This window comes from Ostrinia nubilalis, chromosome 12 (assembly GCF_963855985.1).
Source record: "Ostrinia nubilalis chromosome 12, ilOstNubi1.1, whole genome shotgun sequence".
Lineage (NCBI taxonomy): Eukaryota > Metazoa > Arthropoda > Insecta > Lepidoptera > Crambidae > Ostrinia > Ostrinia nubilalis.
Genome location: NC_087099.1, coordinates 9,363,872 through 9,383,582, shown reverse-complemented (window position 1 = coordinate 9,383,582; position 19,711 = coordinate 9,363,872). Strand labels below are relative to the sequence as shown.

The window sequence follows — 19,711 nt, the reverse complement described above, 5'->3', positions numbered from 1 at the left end:
TAAAAATGCCATCTAACCAATCCTTGAAAATGTTCGACGTCACAATTTCACGGTGGTACGGATCACTGTCAGTTAAAAATTCATGTTTAACTTTACCGGTTTTTTTATCTCCGCTTTTGTGAGGCCGCCCGGTGCGCGCGCGCTAACTCGACAAATGCGTATGAAATAAGCCGTATTTTGTTTCCTTTCCTTTTTGCTCCTTTCAGATTTTAGGGGGTTGGACAAAAACTTATTATTGATCACGGGTTGGGTGCCCCACGTGTGTAGCGCAATAGTTATCGCGTTGTTTTGTAAGGATTAATAGCGTAGGAACTTTTTAATGCGCACAAAAAGTTTGAAAGACCTTTCCGGAGTTTTAGAGTGGATTACTTGGTTTGGAAATGGAACAGGATCTCGGCTGGGTTTATTTCTTTGTGTTATTTTTCGATATTACTTAGAGAACTTTTGACGCTTGGTGATGTAAAAAGTATCATAATATTTGTTTTTATTTTAACAGTATCGTGTATTTTTTTACTGATCGTAACTATGGAAGTTGTTTTAAATAAATTGAAACGATCTATCTGCGCACACCGATAACACACCGAAGCGCAACAGAATAACTTAATAAGGTCATTAACAGGCCGCTTCAAAAAAGCTCTCACAAACATCTCCATATCTCACATTTGGTACATCTGTTTACAACATCGAAGAGACCAAGGCGCCTGTAGCCCCCCATTTGGGCGAGAGTAAACACAGAACAGGGAGGGCGCGATAGTACGGCGTAAGACTCGGAACCGGTTGGTCGCGTGACGGGTGACGGCGCCACCCGAACGATGCCGCGTACGCGTCCCGAACTTTTCCGAACTTCGAAATTCGAGTGACATTCGAAATTCAAACATTTAAATGACTTGTCAGTGAGTGATAAAAAGTTAGCGTGCTGGCCAGTGATTGAACAAAAAGTTGTTAACCATGTGAATTGTCGATACAGTGGAAATTGTGCTCAATTCGGTGGCAGTATGGTGGATGTTGGTGTTAATGAGTGTGATAACACCGCGAATGGGAAGAACCAATTTGTGTGTCTGGTGCTTGTGCATTTGCTCCTTATTGGACTGAACGGGACTAATGGTAAATTGTTTGTTTTTTAAATTTCGCAGCAATTTATGGACAATATTTTTCCAATTTTTTGCAATTTTCTCTTTATTTAAATAAATAGTTATCTATTGATTTTATTTACTTACGAACCGTGGGGATTATTAGTTGGTAGTTTTTTTTGTAGTTATTTAAATAAAAAGCTTAAGCTCAGATTTCAGCTTCAGCTTCATTTCGGTATCGAGAGGATTCGATTAAAGAGAAAGCTTTCAGAAACATTTTAGGTAGAGCTTTCAATAGGCATTAGAATAATATTTAGATGTCATTTGTTATTATCAGGGAAGCATAATTATTTTGTTTTTATTAGCATTTATAATTAAAACCTCTTCGGTCGGTTTAGGTTTTCTTTAAAAAAGTACAGATAAATAGTAGTACAGAAATACTAAAACTATAAAACTGGAATAAAAAATTCACGTTCTCTAATAAGTGTATCTTCAAAAATAACTTTTAAACGGTCTATTAAAAGACAGTTTTTTTTATTAGATCCACCGTATCGTGTAATTAAAGTACACCCGTACCAATTAACAAAATGTGTTTCCGTGGTGCCGACTATTGTCTAAAACAACGAAACCTTTTTTTCCAAGTCGGTTAATTGAAGTTAATGGACAACGGAACAGAAGCTGCAATAAATTGTGTTTGGAAACACTGTTACTACGCCTATGTATGTAGGCTTGAGGAATTTAAATGTTTGTTTAGTATCCTATCGTAAATTAAAATTTTACTGCTCGACTGTACGTACTACTTGTACTGAATACAAAATGTACCGTAGAGCGTTATTTTAAAACTACGATTGCTAAGAATTCAGTTTATTAGAAACTAGAGTTTTATTGAGGTTTAACCGCGAGACTTATAAAACGTACGTACTTGGAATACTTGCTGAAGAACAAATCGTTGTTGAAATAAAAGGATATTCTCGTTATGTTTGGATTATAATAACTTGTTTTACGTCACTTTCATAATACTCAATCTTTAATTTCATTCATTATGTACACTTGAAATTAGAACATTATGGGCCCTGTAGGGCACGGCAATTAGCAGAGAAGAGGACCAACCTAGATTAGCCAAAAAACGTTTATTTAGAGCTCTCATTTGCTTCGGTTCTTGAAATAATATTTCGTACATTACAAAAAACTAGTAATTTTCATTTGTAAAAACGACTAAGTAACCGTTTAGCTTAGACATAGTAACCGTTTAGCATAGCAAAGTCCAACAACATGACCACCGAAATGAGCTTTGACGTTCGGCCCCGTATTCAATTACGTATTAAATACTTACTTCAATTTATATAATGCACGATTGCAATCAAGTCATCTCCATGAGTATTGGGATCTGGCATGTCTGGCATAATGATTATGATTGCCCAATACGATAGAGAGTAATTAGATCAATTACATAGAGTATGCCCCTCCTAGGAACCTATGGGGCTTTGTCGTTATCATTAATGCTGATATCACTTGCGCGATTATGGATAGATCTGAATATACGAGTACGGAAATGGCATTAGTAAGTTTGGTTAAGCTCTACTTTCCATCAAAATCTTAGCTCTATCCATTTCAGTTACTCATCTTGAGATGGTATAAGATAGAGAGAGCCGAAATTATTGCATATTATTACTCTACATTACACGAGTATAAGTATTTAGGTACTTGAAATTCATGCTAAATTATTTTACCTTTCTTATTGTGGGTTCAAAACATTTACTATTTATTCTATGGGTTTACCCAACCTTTACTGTTGGGTTGGGTTTTCAGTGATGGGATCGAGACGTGGGAATAGTTCCGGTCCCTATATTACCTTTACTTAAACAAAGGCTGCGGCTACCATAAATCATTATCCGAACCCATAATGGGCGAACAAAAACGCCGTTACCGGCAATAATGCACTTTTTGTATAAATCAAGCGAACAGAATCAATTTATTTACTCCACCCATGCGCCTACGCAACAAAAAGACATGTCCGATAGCATTGTACGGGTTATCGGTGACAGAGACATGTATTAATAAAGGACAACTACCGTGCTTGGGAAATGAAAATAAAAAAATGACAGCCACGAGTGGGCAAGGGTTCCGTATCGTTATTAAAAGATAAATATGTGTCAAATTATAGATAAACTGACGTGTGGATGAGAAACAAATTGAGTTTGATATTATCAGGAGAAAGTTATTGACGCGCAGATGGAAATTATAGTAAACAGCTACTCACTTGTCCTACTTAGATAGAAGAGAGTCTGGGGTGTGTTCTTGTCTCATGTGAAGACCATTTCGAAAAACAATGTTGATATTCCGTAATTTTTTCTTTTACTCTTTAACAATTAACGAAATCGTAAGTAAGATAAACTACGTAGAACTTTTGTCTATTATTAATGACTTTTGAAAAGAAGATTCTAAAAAATACGTTACAGGTTACAAAAAGGCTCTTTTTAAAAACAAGTTTTGGCACAATAAAAATGGTATTCCATTTGAAGACTATTATTGACAAGTATTTTCAGAGGTTTGAAATTAGTAAGTCATTATTTGTTCCACTTTAAAATATTTTAAATCTACATGCTTGTGCATATTATAGTCACTTAATGAAAATTTTTAAACGAGTTTAGTTGACATATTGCATTAGCCATTAACATTTTAATAATCAACATAAACATGAAATAATTAGGACAGTCTGTCGGGCATGATTCACTATGTCCGTCAGTTAATTGCTATGCAAGTTGCAGTGGCCTGCTGTTTATTGCATTTCATACTTAATGCAATAACGATAAACTAGCATAAGCTAAGCAAAACTAACCAAAGCTTGAACAGATGACATCACTTTAAGCTAACAGTCCGATGAAATGTTGACTTTACTTTCGACAATATGTCTTCTGGTAAACATCAGATTAAAATTATGATTTCTTATATATTCATTAGATCATTATAATTTTATTACTAGTCTTAAAACTAGTTAAGTTTTTTAATGAGTTTTTTAATCCCCAACGAGGAAGCTCTTGGCCTGTATCTCAACTGACGGAAAGTACTTCATTATTTCAATTAATATCACGTTAGAATGATAGGACATTTTCTCCAGTTTTGTACAAAAGCCACTGCTCCTTCCAGCGATATCTTTTAATTGAAAGCTCTACCACAGATAGAGCATTTTATTTTTCTAAACGATTTACCAATGAATGTGTTTTTTTTTGCTAGATAATTTCGTACTAATAAACTAAGAAAGTAAGTAAACTAAGAAAGTAAGTATATTACACTATTAATAACTACAATTAGTAATAAATTGCTAATTAAACGTGAAAAGTAGGCCAATAAAAATCTTTAAAATACCATTTGGCCAACCATTTATCAATGGAAAATTATTTATTAATGGTTCAAATTAAAATTCAAAGTATATCTCAGAATGACGTTTCAATATTTCACAGGGAACTCTAATAAATGGGAATTATTACAATACCCCGTGTGTCGTCTTATCTGGACGATCATCCCGCGGCACGGACAAATGCTACGAGTACATTGAGAGATGCATAGATTTCTTTTCCGATTATTAAATGCCTTATTATATGCACCGCGTTTAATCATTTATGTAGGCGTGAAAGTTAATGGAAGATGGTCAGTTTTGAACCAGAGATGGTTGAATGACTGGTCAATTATAGATAGGTGTACAGTTTTATTAATGTTGTCTCTGAGAAAGATTTAGCTTGGAAAAAGTAAGGAACCCTAGTAAAAATGATGCGAGAAACTTCAATATTTTGTAATGTTTTTAAAAGGTTGTCTTGAATTGAAAACAGACATCAATCCAACGATTGGTTTACAAAATAAATGGCGTACGTTGAAAGCTTAGGTATTAATTATGTTTACTACGTAACAAAATACAGCTTTGGTGTGTGGCGAAACCACATTTCATCCTTAAAAATCTTTTTGAAGTGCCACATAAATCATATCCGCAATTTAAAATCACACATCAATCATTGTCAGCAAATAAAATGTTGTTATCATTTTTCCACATAAAAGTTGCTAATCTTATTTATTCAAATGCGAGTCAGAAACGGTTATGCGACCGAAAAATATTTTTTTTGCATTATAGGTACAGTGCGTCAACGAAGCACACAATAGAAAATCCAAAAAGAACTTTCGAGCAAAACCTAAATGACAAAAGCTTTGCTTAACGATTACAGACAAGCGTGAATTTTAACAATGGCTGATTGACGCTAAAATAGTTATTATCCGGCTTAAATCTATGCTGCATGTTTATTTAGACGTTGGTTAGAATAGCAAAATATTTAAAAGCAGTTGTTACGTTTTTCGTTGGACATTTTGACGTTTTTAGGGTAAAGCATTTCGTGGGAAAAATAAATAAACAAGATGGGAATATGCATTGCGTTCTCCATTGTGATTCACAGCGGCGTCATATACGTATTTCTTAAAGCAAACTAGACACCGAAAAAGGAGACTACCAGACATTTGAATCGGCTTTGTAATGTGGTTAGGCTAATTCACAAGTTTGTCAAATTTGTATATTCACCTTTGAATAAAATTTTAAGGTACAAGGATTGTAATGAAATATGGCTAGCATAAATAAAATTACTTTTTCATGGTAACCAATAAGTATATGGTTAATTCAGAAGTTTTAGGCTGAGTTACACCACTTAACTTTGACCGTAACTTTAACGATAACCGGTGTTTTTTGTATGGAGTTTGACAGATTTTTGAAAGTATGTCAAAGTTAAAGTAAGATGGTGCAAGCAACCCTCCCTTAAAGAAGTCGCACTCAGTAAAAAAGGATTGACTCCAAGTTTTTTCATATTAGGATCGTAGCTATTTAGCTGTTGACACGACTCATTTCTATTCAAGTGATAAGTTTCGCTAAGCTACATTTTTTGAAATTGAAATGAGAATTTATTTTCCATAGTTATGTTCTTACATCAAACGATATAGGTCCTACCTACGTGTAATCTGGACAGTTATTTTGGAATAAAATATTCTGTTATTCACCACCATAATAGCGATAAGTATACGTACTCGTAGACTTAGAGCTGCATTAGTATAGTTTTACAGAACTCTGACCATCGCGTTATACTTTTTGTTAGGTAATTACTTGTTAACCATACATTTTGTTGACCACCTCTCTTTCTCATAGCACAAAACCGAGCACCCCGCATCAAAGAACACCCCTCCAACACGGTGTCGGGCAGAAGCGAACCTGCGACCCTACGGTGCGTGGTGGAAGGCCGGCCCAAGCCAGTGGTACATTGGTACAAGGATGGGTTGGCACTGCCACCAGCTGAAGACGGACATAGGGTCCTGTTGGAGGATGGATTGCTGTTTTTAAGGTTAGATTTTGATTAGTTATTATTAGTATGTTTTGCAGGCTGATTTGAACTACGACTAATAATGTAAAACAGTATTTTACAATGGAAGAGAGCCGCGCCCGGTCTATTGCGTTGTCGCACTGATAGATGATATTCGCGTACTGTTTCATGTATTTTTGTTCCTCTAAGAATTAGCCGAAAGGATAAAGTATGTGGTTAAATATTGAATTTTGTGTGAGAATATAATATTGTTTCTTTAGGGTGAATCGAGGCAAGAAAGAAAGCGACGAAGGAGTGTATTGGTGTGTAGCAAGGAATTTGGCTGGTGAAGCAGTCAGTCACAATGCTTCTTTAAATGTTGCCAGTAAGTTCAACTTTTAAGGTTCTGCATGCCACTTTAGTATGTATTAGTATATTTGATAGAGGTCATAATCGATAAACGTTTTTAGTGCTCCGTGATGACTTCAGAGCAGAGCCCACAGATGTTGTGGTGGCGGCTGGAGAACCAGCTCTGATGGTTTGTTCACCTCCTCGAGGTGTGCCAGAACCTTCAGTGCACTGGCTCAAGGACGGACAGCCTTATGACGTAGAAGTGAATGGCAGGTAAAGAATAAGCCTTCAGAGAGATCAATGCATTATTATTGTACAGAACAAGGATGTTAAATCACATTTTAATTTCAGGGTGACAGTAACAGATACAGGAAACTTAAAAATTGTAGAAACCTTACCGACGGACAGCGGCCTATTCCGATGTGTGGCCTCGAACATAGCGGGCGAACGACAGTCAAGAGCCGCCGGGCTAATTGTTTTACGACGGCCACATTTCGTCGTCAAACCCAATAACATCACAGCTTTAGTAGGACAAACCGTAGAATTTAATTGCCAGGTAAATTCACCCCACCTTTACAAAACGCAAATAGTTTTACGAGCGCAGACCATGTCGTTATCTCGATTGCTTTTATTTTAGAGTTACGATACGAATGTAAAAATAACTTGGGTTAAAGAGGATAGTCCGTTGCCGTCGCACGCCACAATAATTCGAGGACTATTGCGATTGGAGCATGTATCTGCGGCCGATGCGGGCATCTATTCCTGTCGAGCTGATAGCCAAACTGGTTCGAGCATCACGAGCGCCACTCTCACCGTTTACTGTAAGTTCGTCGCTGTTTTGGTCGATTTTATTACATTCATAATGTCCGCGTCTATTTTAATACGGCCATATGTTTCAGCGTTACCGCACTTCACGCAGATACCGTCGAATTTGACCGCATGGGAGGGCGATGTGGTGTCGATACCCTGTGAAGCGAAAGGGTTACCGACTCCAACCACGTTTTGGATACTAGAAGGGAATCAGGACTCGCTGCTTTTCCCCGAATGCATGAAAAGCAATTCTAGCTTGCTGTATTTAGATGAGGCAAAGGCGGCGCACAGCGGTAGAGTAATTTGCACAGCGGTCAACGCAGCTGGAAGCATTATGCAGGAGGCTTATCTTACTGTGCTCAAGAAAGGGAATAATGAATTAAAGGAACCCTCTTCGGGACAGGACTTAACTATCTTGTACGAACGGGAGGCGCACATGACGCAATATGAACTTGTTCAAGCGAGAAAATATCTGCAGCAAAATGTTTTAGCTATGCGGAGGGTGGAAGCATTGTCTTCGACTTCGCTGAAAGTTGTTTGGGATGTAGGTATATTGCAGTGCCTTGTTATGATCTTGTTCCCCTTGTCAACACTGAAGACGATAACAATGCTCCTTTGTTTTAGGTTTTGACGGATTATAACGAGTACCTAGAGGGCGTCAAAATATGGTATAATGGGACGACTCTAAATTGGCAAACCGCTATAACTGAGGAGTTTGCTTTACTAAATGCATCTCATCCAGGGACAACCCTATGTTCAAACGGGTCTTTGACGAACGTGGACAACAGTGGATCGTCAAGTTACATTTTGTCTGGACTGATGGCGTACACTCAGTATGATATATTTGTCATGCCATATTATAAAATGTTACTGGGGAAGCCTTCTAATTTGATGTCTGGCTATACGGAAGAAGATGGTAAGTAACTTATCTGTTTGAGCTTATCATACAATATCATTCCATTTGTATAACTTATGTAGTTCTTGACTTGGTATTTTAGTTCAAAACTTTCTTTTGTTTTTTCCCTACTTAAACACTGCTTTAAGTTTTGAAATGACATAGCATTTACATTGATGTTTATTTTAGTACCATCGGCGCCGCCCCAGAGTGTGACTGCGGGTGTCATTAACGCCACTTCAGCCTGGATCCGATGGGAACCACCACCTGTGAACACTTGGAACGGGGAAATCACGGGGTATTTAGTGAGTGTCTCCATTTTAATAATCATGTTATTCTGTTTTGGAACTGAAGTGCTGGTTTAACACTGGCACATTAATTATCCAATTTCGGTGTTGAGTTATATTCCGACATGAAAGGGTTGGTAAACGATTCTTGTGGTTATTGAGCCAGATAGACTCATTTTATAACTCATTAATTTTGAGATAAAAGGAGCGAGTAAAGAAGAGGATGTCATCTACACGCCATTTGCTCGAAATAGATCAAATGTCAAAGTGTTGTCATAGTCGTATCCCACAGAGATGGCAATCGGCCAACAGCTGTAAACTAGATTCTTCCTGCTAACTTTCGTTCAGTGGCCAGATCTATATCAAGCTAGACTACATGAGAGAGCTTTTTGTCATACAACATGTGAAGACTGAGCCAACATGTACATTTTGATCCCAAGAAACTACATAAGTACTTATCTATAAAAGCTTCGCTAAATCAAATAAGTTATAAGCATAACTTAAAGACAATAATCACCACTAACCTTATCTCCTGTACCTTTAGATCGAAATTCGCGTAAGCGGCAGCAGTGGCGGCAGGGTGGTCGGTCAGATGTCACTCGGGCCTCGGACCCGCGCGGCCGCAGCCAGCTCCTTGCGGGCTGGTGGGAGGTACACAGCCCGCGCTGCAGCGGTGACCAAGCGAGGACACGGCCCGTTCAGTGTCCCTGTGCAGATACACATGTCGCCGACACAGTCGCAGAGGCATTATGTGCAGTGAGTATTACATTAAGCAAAACATTATCGTGTTGTTGAGGATGTCGTTTTTGTTGCCGTGGTATGTACCCGTGGGCGCTCGCCGTTACTGTCTGTGGTAGAGAATATTTTTTTGGGGCGTAGGGTTAGCTGTATGTCAACAAGCTGACATATAAAACTTTTGAGTATTTATATCCTCACAATATCGTCAAAGCAGCGCAAAGGCTCCAAATGTTTTTTGGGAAAATGGAAAATGGGCCTTAGTGTTTTCAGTCAGACTAGGAAAACTTGGGCTGGAAGCACTACTGCAGTGTTTTAAGTCCTTAATACAGTCATAGGCTTATTACGAGTAGTAGAGTTTGTCGCTGCAACTACAAAGTGACTATACAAATTTTGACATGGATCATTGAACATATCACAAAGGCACTAAGCGTAGTGAGTATTGTACGTGTAATTTTATCGTGTAGCAAGTGCATTGTGCGGTGTATGGGCACGGGTCATTTGTGAATTTGTACTGATAATATAATGTGGCGACAGTGTTAGTAAAATGAGACTTGTTGAGTGTGATATGGTTAGGTTTGTTGTTATTTGAGTACTGTGTATTCAGTAAAATGAACCCGTGCGCATTGTTGAAGATTCTTAGCTGAATATTTTAAGTAGCAGTCGTCTAATTTCATTTGTAATGGGTATCCAAAGTTTCGATCCCTTAACAGAGTTTTTTAATTTTTGAAAGAACAAAGGCTCTAATCAGTATATTTTTTTAGGACGGAACCACCAAACGACTCGAGCATATCCAACATATTCCAAGAGACGTGGCTCCTCGCGCTTGGCCTCATATTATTCACCGTAATAGCCATCGGAGTCTTCAGCGTCTATTACATCAAGCGTCGCAACGGCACCCAGAGAAAGAAGTCAAATGGTAAGCGGCTGTCACATTCATAACCATCCGTTTCAATTTCAAATTGAACTAATAGAAATGGAGTAATTGAAACATTGAACTCAATTGTAGGTCAATCGATTGTGACGGCGCAACAGTGCTTACTCAATAAGGACACGATATGGTTAAGAGACCGACCAGTCTTCGCAGCTCCGAACAACCCAAGTTTGAACATGAGCAGCTGCCACCAGAGCCTTTTACACGGTCAGTACACCTACTTAGAATAATACACACATCTGTGTACACAAGAACATTGAATGCTACAAAGGTTATCTTTAAATTTACAGCGTTATTACAATGTTTACTTAACAAATAACACTCGCGAATATCATTTGTATTTCCTTGAGACTAATATCGTGTTGTACTTCGTAGGCGGACAGTCGACCAGCATTCTCAGCGTAGAGCCGGAGTACAGTCTACCACAGAATTCCATTCAGGGACTAGACACGTCAAGCGTCGACAGGATGCGACGCGGCCCACCGGAGCCCTACGCTTCCAACGCTATTTACACCGAACTCAATTTCAAGGTATGCACCGATAAGCTTTATGAGAACTATACTGTTGACACTAGATTAGATTACGTATTCGATTTGCGTAACTCAACACGTATGTTGTCAGTTACAAGTCACAAATGTTTTTATAATAACAATGCGTTTCAATTTTCACTCAGGACAACGAGTTGGGTGATATGAGGAGCTGTCAAGAAAGGCGGTCGCATAACAATAGCATAGTTAGATCGTGTAACGGGAGCATTCAGTACTCAAATGGCGAATGTTCGACGTGTTGTCATAGCACTTCGAGTAGGTCGACGAAGGATTACAGAGAGCCTAGACATGAGGTTGTGCATAACGAGATAAACGTCATGGAGGACGATTGTGTGTCGTGCCACACGAACAGATCTGGGTCCAGGAGTAGACAGGATAAAAGCAAAGTGTGCCCGACGAATGATTTAGAATACGACTATCCTCAGTGGCACTGGCTCGGCAGGGAGAACAGTTTCAAAATACCCATACAAGCGGGCAGACACTCGAACGTGGCGAGGTCCGAACAGGGCTGTCAAATAAATCTATGTGATATACTGCCACCGCCGCCGTACGAGGTAAATTGAACCGGATTTTTTCATCAAAATATTTTTACGAATCAAAATTTTTGAGTGTAACACTATGTTTTCTTTTGCAGAGTCCAGAGAATAAGAACAACTAGAAGATAGTGATTTAGGAATACTCTAATTATACAATTTATCATCAAACTTCGCGAAGCAATAAATCAATTACATATTGTTTTCATTCTATGTAAGTTAGATTTTGCGTTTCCAGATTTTATCCCGGTTTGTTCAAAACACTTGAGATGTTAATAAATTTTAATGTATGTATGTAGATTTAAATAAAATCAGGTAATCGTTGTAGAATGCAGTTGTAGCTTGTATCACGTATGTATTGTAGGAACTGAACTTTGAATAGATACTAGTAACTAATTCCTATTAATATTCTAGTCACCCTGTATAGGACTAGTTTACAATTTGGTGTAACATTTTCCCGTATTTTTACAGTTTGTATACTAATGCGAAACTCAATGAAGGTTGTCCCCTTGACTACAAAAGTAGGTATATTAGTCCTGCATTTCACTGCCATATGTTTTTTAGAATTATTAGTTGTATAATCTTTGACTGTGATATTTATATTAAATTTGTGTATTAGAACTTAATGTAATCCTAGTTTTAATATCCCTGTCTTAAAGAAAGTTTCTTAACTACTTATTATCTGCATAGGATTCGATACTTATGACGTAAAAATAAGTTAAATATTTGACGTTTAAATAAGAGTTAGGAGTTACACGAGTTAATTTATTAATAAGGAAGCTTTCTTTGAGCCAGTGCCAAAAATAATTATTATAATTATTAAGACCCTGCAATACTTTTCAAATTTTAACTACCTAGAACTCGGTAATTTCACAAAACATTTGTATGAAACGTTTACAATATTTTCAGATTCAAGTATGTTGTAAACTAAAATCCTGAATATAGAAAATTTATAAAATATATTTTGGTAATTTTATTTAACTCCAATAAATCCTTGATGAAAGTAAAAATATTATGTTTAGATCCAATAGTCATCATTCTACATAACACAACCATGGTGTCAGTTTTTATGCAATAATAACAGTCTCATGCCCGTTTTCACCATCAATCCCTATTTTTTAAGTGATCCCTGTGGTAACACATGAGGAATTTTGTTTTCATAGGGGTCACTTAAAAATTAGGGTTTGATGGTGAAAACGGGCATCACTCAATTTAACCAATTTGATACCACTAAAAGTTTTCACTAAATTATTTTAGGTTACAACCAGATTGATAGTGATAGTCCCAATGTTCTCATCAAATTAAATTAATTACTCAAAGTGACTTTTCAATTTGCATCCAATATCTCAACCTTTCCAGAATTAACCTCCCTGACACAACAACTAGACCACGGAGACTGTTAACGATCAATCAATAATATGAATAATACATTTTTGAAATGAGTGGCATCAATTTTATCAAGAATTACATCTTTAAAACATCTTCAATCATGGACGCATTTAACTTGTCTAGAAGATCACTACATTTTTTCTTTTTAACAACATTTTAACATCATGTCCGACACAATTTCTTTGTTACAGTGTTTTTATTTTGCGAAACTATAGTCGTATTAAAATTATAAACGCCGTTGTAAATTATGCTAGACTATGTAACGAAGCACGTCGTTACCAGCGCTTATAGGTCTTTGTGATGTCGTTAACTCAATAGGTTGTTTAACCAATATCCACTTTCGTAGTTTTTGTAGCTAACAGCTCTGATAATGTAGAAAAAGTTTAAAATGTGGTAAAGTTGTCAAAAGCGCATGTTACTCGTAACTTCAATATAAAGAAAAAAATCTAAGAGGTAAGCATAGAAAACTTAAAAATCCTATGGAGTTATCTTCATTAATTGAGACTGAAATAGGTAAAAGCTATAGGTTTTAGATATTTGTGTAATGCATCACATAAAAAAATATAAATTTTACTTATCATTTCGACTATTCGAATGTACTATTATTACTTTTACTTTACAAGACAAGACTCCTTTGATGTGAAAGTTTTTTTATCAGCACCAAAATAAATCATAAGTACTGTGGCCTACAAACTAGGTTACGCAAGCAATCCAAACATGAATCAATGTCTGATTATAGACTTATCGTACGGTAACATCGCTTTGATTACCAAATTTCACATCTAACGTAACTTTGAAGAAACTGCAGCATTAATCAGCATAATATATTGCTACGCTTGAACAAAATGAAAAATCTTATTTTCTACTAGCTCTTAACCCTTAAGAGCATTTGGCTATAAATCGTGTGCCCAATTTATTCCTGTCTTGCTTACGTATCGGTCACATTTATAGCTACCTTTCCCGTCGAAATGAGATTTCCTTTATCAGGGTTTTGGAAAGGAACAAAGGCCCATTCGATTCAAATTACCGCTGATACCTTTTGTGGGGAATTCTATGCAAGTACAGAGTGGTCTTCTAATTATTTTTACTTTAAATAGCGCTACTGTCTAGAGTCTAGGAAGGGAAACTATTTTGTTACAAGTCTTCTTTGGTGTGGTGCCTTATTGGTAAGGACTTTAGTAAATGAACTGCCTCGTTAGCCAAGTCACGAAATATTGATTACATTGTTCGTAAATTAATTAAAATCAGAATTATTTTACAGTTACACATTGTCAAGAAGTTAGGATGAGTCACCTTATAAATCATTGTTTCACAATGTTGATACTTTTTGTGGTTTTCATTCTATCACTAACTTGTTTACATTTAGCGGTCGGTCACTCATATCTATTCAACTTAACCCAGAAGTAGGTCATAACAACTTATTGAATATTCATGTTTATAAAATTTCCATAATTTACGTATAATCTGTTTGTCTGATACTTACGTTTTCACATCTAAACCATTTAATTTTCGGTAAGTTTAGATTGGACCTTGGAAAAGATGATTTTAACATTTTACTCAAGAGTTAATACGTCACATAAGATTTCATCATCATCATCATTTCAGCCACAGGACATTCACTGCTGAACATAGGCTTCCCTAAATGATGAATGAAACGAATTTAATTTAAACTGATAGAATTGGAATTTAATTGTACTAACCTTGAATGATGTCGTCGGTCCACCTTGTAGGTGGACGTCTCACGCTGCGCCTTCCGGTACGCGGCCTCCATTCCAGAACCTTGCTGCCCCATCGGCCGTCAGTTCTGCGTACTATGTGCCCTGCCCACTGCCACTTCAGCTTGCTAATCCGTCGGCCTATGTCAGCGACTTTAGTTCGTTTACGGATTTCCTCATTTCTGATTCGATCGGTGGTGGACCAACGACATCGTAAAGGTAGCAGGGAAGCGCTGGACGTAGGCCGCTACCAATCGATCAACGTGGAAAGCATTAGGGGAGGCCTATGTTCAGCAGTGGACTTCCTATGGCTGACATGATGATGATGAACCTTGAATGAAGAAAAGGCATACCTGAAGTATTTAATAAATAATTTACTCCACACATACAAAGTGGCGGACGCCATACTCTACTCATTTAAAAACTTGAATGCCCACACGTTATTTATCTAGCGTAGTTTATCTTAGCTAACATACCATGATCAACGTCATAATGATCTTAATAGGTAACATATTTTAAAGTGAACACTAACCGGTGAGATATTAATTAAAATATTTGGAGGCAAGTAAACAGCGCAATGAAATAACAATATCCAGGGTTGGCAGAGAGCCAATTCATTATGAGATTCCTAACGCTTCAACACTTTAATATAATAAATTGTCTACCTCTTGCCACGTGTTTGAAGACTTGTACGAGACAAAAGGATTCATTCATGTCTGGAAATGTTTCATGCGAAGGAGGCACAAAATGATAAACATATCTACGTACTTAAAACAATGAATTTAAATATGGTTATTTAAATATATCTGTAATTTTGTGCAATAACAAATCACTAATAATCTTTTTTTACAAAAGAAAAAAACTCCTTCTGGCGCAGTTGGGTAAGCGAACTTTGGTATATTTTAGGAGGAAACTCTATGCATCTCATCTGATGAAAAGATAAGGTCAGGCCAAGGTGGAAGCGAGCTTCACCGGGAATCCTCCGCCACAGGGGAACTGGCCATCTCTACCTCCACCTGCCGAAACACAAAAATATTGTTAATGTGTTATAGCGATCGTCTTCTTCCGACCGACCGTCTAGGTTCGATCAGATTTTTCTTAAAAAAACATAACTACGAGAAAAAAAAATGCTGGTTCAAAACCTTTTATATAACATGATTTTATTTCAATATTATAAATACACCATAATAAGAGATTGCTATTGAGATTATTGACTTTGAAGCATTACAATGACAAGTAACGAGTTGCGAGTAAATTATGTGGGCAGTACTTTATGAGGTTTGTGTCGAACAGATGGTTGATGTCGACTGAGTACAGCTGACCAGAAGATCGAGTACTCTGCTACGATGGAAGAGTTAAAGTGTGTCCAAACATTGGCTGTATTTGCACCAAACAGTTTTGAAGCCAATACGCTAGTGTCTTTGGTCATACTTTACTAGAAATAAGTCACTGAATATACAATAAATATATCTGAAAGGTAGAGCCAATATGTGTATCAAAGTGTGCAACTTTGATAAAATAAAAATTATGTATTTAGGTATCTATGTACCTGCCTGTAGTCATCATCATCATCATCATTTCAGCAACAGGACGTTCACTGCTGAACATAGGCTTCCCCCAATGACTTCAACATCGCACGGTTAGTAGCGGCCTGATTCCAGCGCCTTCCTTTATCAGGTCGTCGGTCCACCTTGTGGGTGGACGTTCCACTCTGCGTTTTCTGTTGCTGCGTACCTGTAGTATGACAGGTAAATAGTAAGCATTGTTCAGTTATTCAGCTAGAAATAATTCTATGAACATTAAATTGTAGAGTTAGTTGTATGTTTATAACTGTTTCAAAATATAGCTACTAAAGAGCTAGAGTTTATTATGTTGATGGCGTAGTAACACTCTATGAAATATTAAAATATTTACTAAAACTACTGTCTGTAGTTTTACGAGCATCAAATCCAAGTGCGTTTATGGGAGGAATGGCGGCCCGTGTTGTTTTATGTCGGTACAGTCGCGAACAAAAATAGTTTTGACATATTTACCTTTATCTCCATAACAATAAGGATTGGTGGAAGACAATACTTTTGTTCTGGTTGGTGCGACACGTCTAGCCGTAATAAAATGGTAATAATTTTTATGTTTCATCGAAAAGCATATAAACAGGAAAAGTGACACTTCTAGTGAAATGTGAATGAACTTAATTCTTTGTTGTCGGTTTGAGATAGGTCCTAGAATAATATATGTGTGATAATTACGATTCATCAGTAATAACTCTTTTCTTCCGATGAATTATACAAATTTTTCATAGTATTTGTTTATTGTTCTGGCTATCTCAATGTTGACATTTTGAATAAAAATTCTCACAATAATAAAATCTGTATATCTTACCAAACTACAGCCATTTCCATATTGTTACTTCTTTCACCGCCTATGTCAGCCCTCATGTTTTTTCCAAGTAGTCTCATTGTTCTCCAGTGCCTTCATGTCTCGAAGTGAAACTACTGCTTGATCCCATCAGAATGGCTTCAGCTGAAAACGTTACAGATTACGTTAGTTTCTTAATAAGAAGTAAGTATAATGTTTGGTAAGAATGTAAAATTATTAACGCCCGTATTCACAAACATTACTATGAGGACTCACAGTGTGCGTCGACGCACAGGGTGACACACGAACCAATCACAGAGCTCTATAAAGCTGTGCGTTCGATTTGCCGCTTCACTTAAGCAAGCATCGTTCGTGAATACGGGCGTAAGTATAATTATTTTAAGGTAATTTTAATTATTTCTACAGTTTATCTCTAGCATAGCATCAACATTTTACGTACCTCTCACAAACATAGCAGAAATTAATTTGCCATTGTAATTTATGCTAATAAATCGACTTGCAGCCTATTTTCATAACCGGGACATTTATCAAGGGATGGCGATCGTAAGCAAACAGAATTGCAAATTATCAGATTTCTGGCTACACAGCGAGGTTACAGTGGTAGACGTACATTTCATTTGAATACATTATGTCTTAGTTGATGGAGGAGATTATTTCATTTAAGTTCTGTTACAATCTTTGGTTCTACAGAAAGACCAAATCTTAGGCTGAGTTGCACCACCTAACTTTGACTGCAATTATAACGTTAACCGATGTTTTTTGTATGGAGTTTGACAGATTTTTGACGTCTTGTCAAAATTAAAGTAAGATGGCGCAACTCAGTCTAAATGTTAATTTTCGTTCGTTTCATCCGAAAGACTTCCACTGCTGGACAAAGGCCTCCCCCAAGGATGTCTTCGTTACTTTAACTTAAACCCTAATCTACTCGTATAATATCTAACAATAGCTCAGGTCTGGTCAAGGTTGCCTTGTGGGAGACGCATCTGGTTGCGGGCAGAGCAGGACCGGCCGTTAACGCGTTGTGTAACAGATTTATGTCTAAGCGTCAGGAACAATTAAATTTAGACTACGATTCCTCGCCCCGAATACATTAACAAAGTTGAATCACGATAAACCCGGTTAGTGGTGTCTCAAATGGAATTTGGAACTTACAAATTCCAAATAGAATCTTCCTGGAATATCCGCCGAAGTTATGTGAGCATATTTTCCGATAAGCGTCTGCTGAAGCCCCTTACGGTTTTATTCTATTAGCAATTTGCATTATCTCATGTTTTATGGTTATCTCTTTTACTATTGAATGTGAAAATATTTTATCATGATCACCTTTATGCAATCCAGAAAAATCAGTTCAACTTAGTAAGAGAAAAGATATTATTTCAGTCTTTAAAAAAATACCATCACTACCCGACTGCGCCAGAAGGAGGGTTATGTTTTTTTAAATCTCCAACCCATTAGGTACACAGGTTTCAACCTATGTACTATGTTTCTACGATACGATAGTGTACTTATAGCATCATGTTTTTATTTTCTGAATTAACTGTCAGAAAGAAGTATTTCATAAAAGTCCTTACTCAAACGTCAAACTGAAAGCTCCACACGTTATTTTGGGTCCATTAAATGCAAGCAACCAGCATAACGTGCAGCCCCTAGCAGGGAAAATGCCCTTAGTACCTGTGTGACTGCTTTTATTGACACTTTTATATTAACTTTCCATGTAACGTTAATGGATTAGTGCGGTCGTGGGGGAATTGCAACACTATGCAGCCGTGCATTCCTGGGATAGTGGGATACATATTTTATTGGGGCAAGCTAATAGAAAATATTTGAAGGAAACTTATGTAATATACGTAGGTAACAACTCGTAGGTAACCGACTCTTTCTTTGTCTGTCCGAACTCATAAGATTAAGAGTAGGCGCACACCGTTGATTTTTCGTCGGCCGATAGTTGTGCCCGATTTTAAATTGTATGAAGAATCGGCCAAATCGAATCGTAGTTTGCGCACTCCCATACATGCCCATACTGAACTGCCCAACTAAACTATCGGCCGCGAAAAATCAACGGTGTGCGCCTACTCTAAAATTTGTTCCTAGCGTTTTTCAAACCCAATACTGAGTGAGCAGTATAGTTTGACAAGAGAACCAGATTATGCATTCAATTTGGTAACCATCCAGTTATGTAACTTTTTTCCAATTTTTATACTCGTAATGTTCGTTCGTTTCATAAACAAACGATCCTTATTTTCATCTTCGACCCAAATCTGTTGCTTGAATCATCCGTTGAAAACACACTTCAAACAATGCTTATTTATGAGGTCACCGCAATGTAGACCAACTGAACGCTTCTCTGTGTAACTTTTGTGGAGGGTCGGCAAACAAACTTCTTTGAGTCTACAAAACCAAACATTTCACAAACAAAGTACATCCTTGCTTGCCCTAATATTGCTATACTACCTAAATACATAATTATAAAAGTAAAACTTACCTTTAGTACTTAATGTTCGTGTCAACCAATGACGTCCACTGCTGGACAAAGGCCTCCCCCAAGGATGTCTTCGTTACTTTAACTTAAACCCTAATCTACTCGTATAATATCTAACAATAGCTCAGGTCTGGTCAAGGTTGCCTTGTGGGTGACGCACCTGGTTGCGGGCAGAGCAGGACCGGCCGTTAACGCGTTGTGAAACCCTTGGATGCATTTGTCCAGCAGTGGACGTCTTTGGTTGACACGAACAGTAAGTACT

General features: G+C 37.2%; 1 protein-coding gene across 1 annotated transcript; it reads left to right on the top strand.

Annotated features, from left to right (window-relative positions):
* Positions 1 to 747: 747 nt before the first annotated feature.
* On the top strand, positions 748 to 12,452 carry LOC135076912 (roundabout homolog 1-like). The gene is made up of 15 exons (XM_063971429.1): positions 748 to 1,104; positions 6,247 to 6,439; positions 6,679 to 6,782; positions 6,868 to 7,021; positions 7,100 to 7,304; positions 7,386 to 7,569; positions 7,648 to 8,102; positions 8,183 to 8,474; positions 8,643 to 8,758; positions 9,285 to 9,496; positions 10,240 to 10,394; positions 10,485 to 10,616; positions 10,785 to 10,939; positions 11,083 to 11,511; positions 11,592 to 12,452. Exons 1-15 carry the CDS (start codon positions 996 to 998, stop codon positions 11,613 to 11,615), a joined length of 2,919 nt encoding a protein of 972 aa, XP_063827499.1. The 5' UTR covers positions 748 to 995; the 3' UTR covers positions 11,616 to 12,452.
* Positions 12,453 to 19,711: the final 7,259 nt, after the last annotated feature.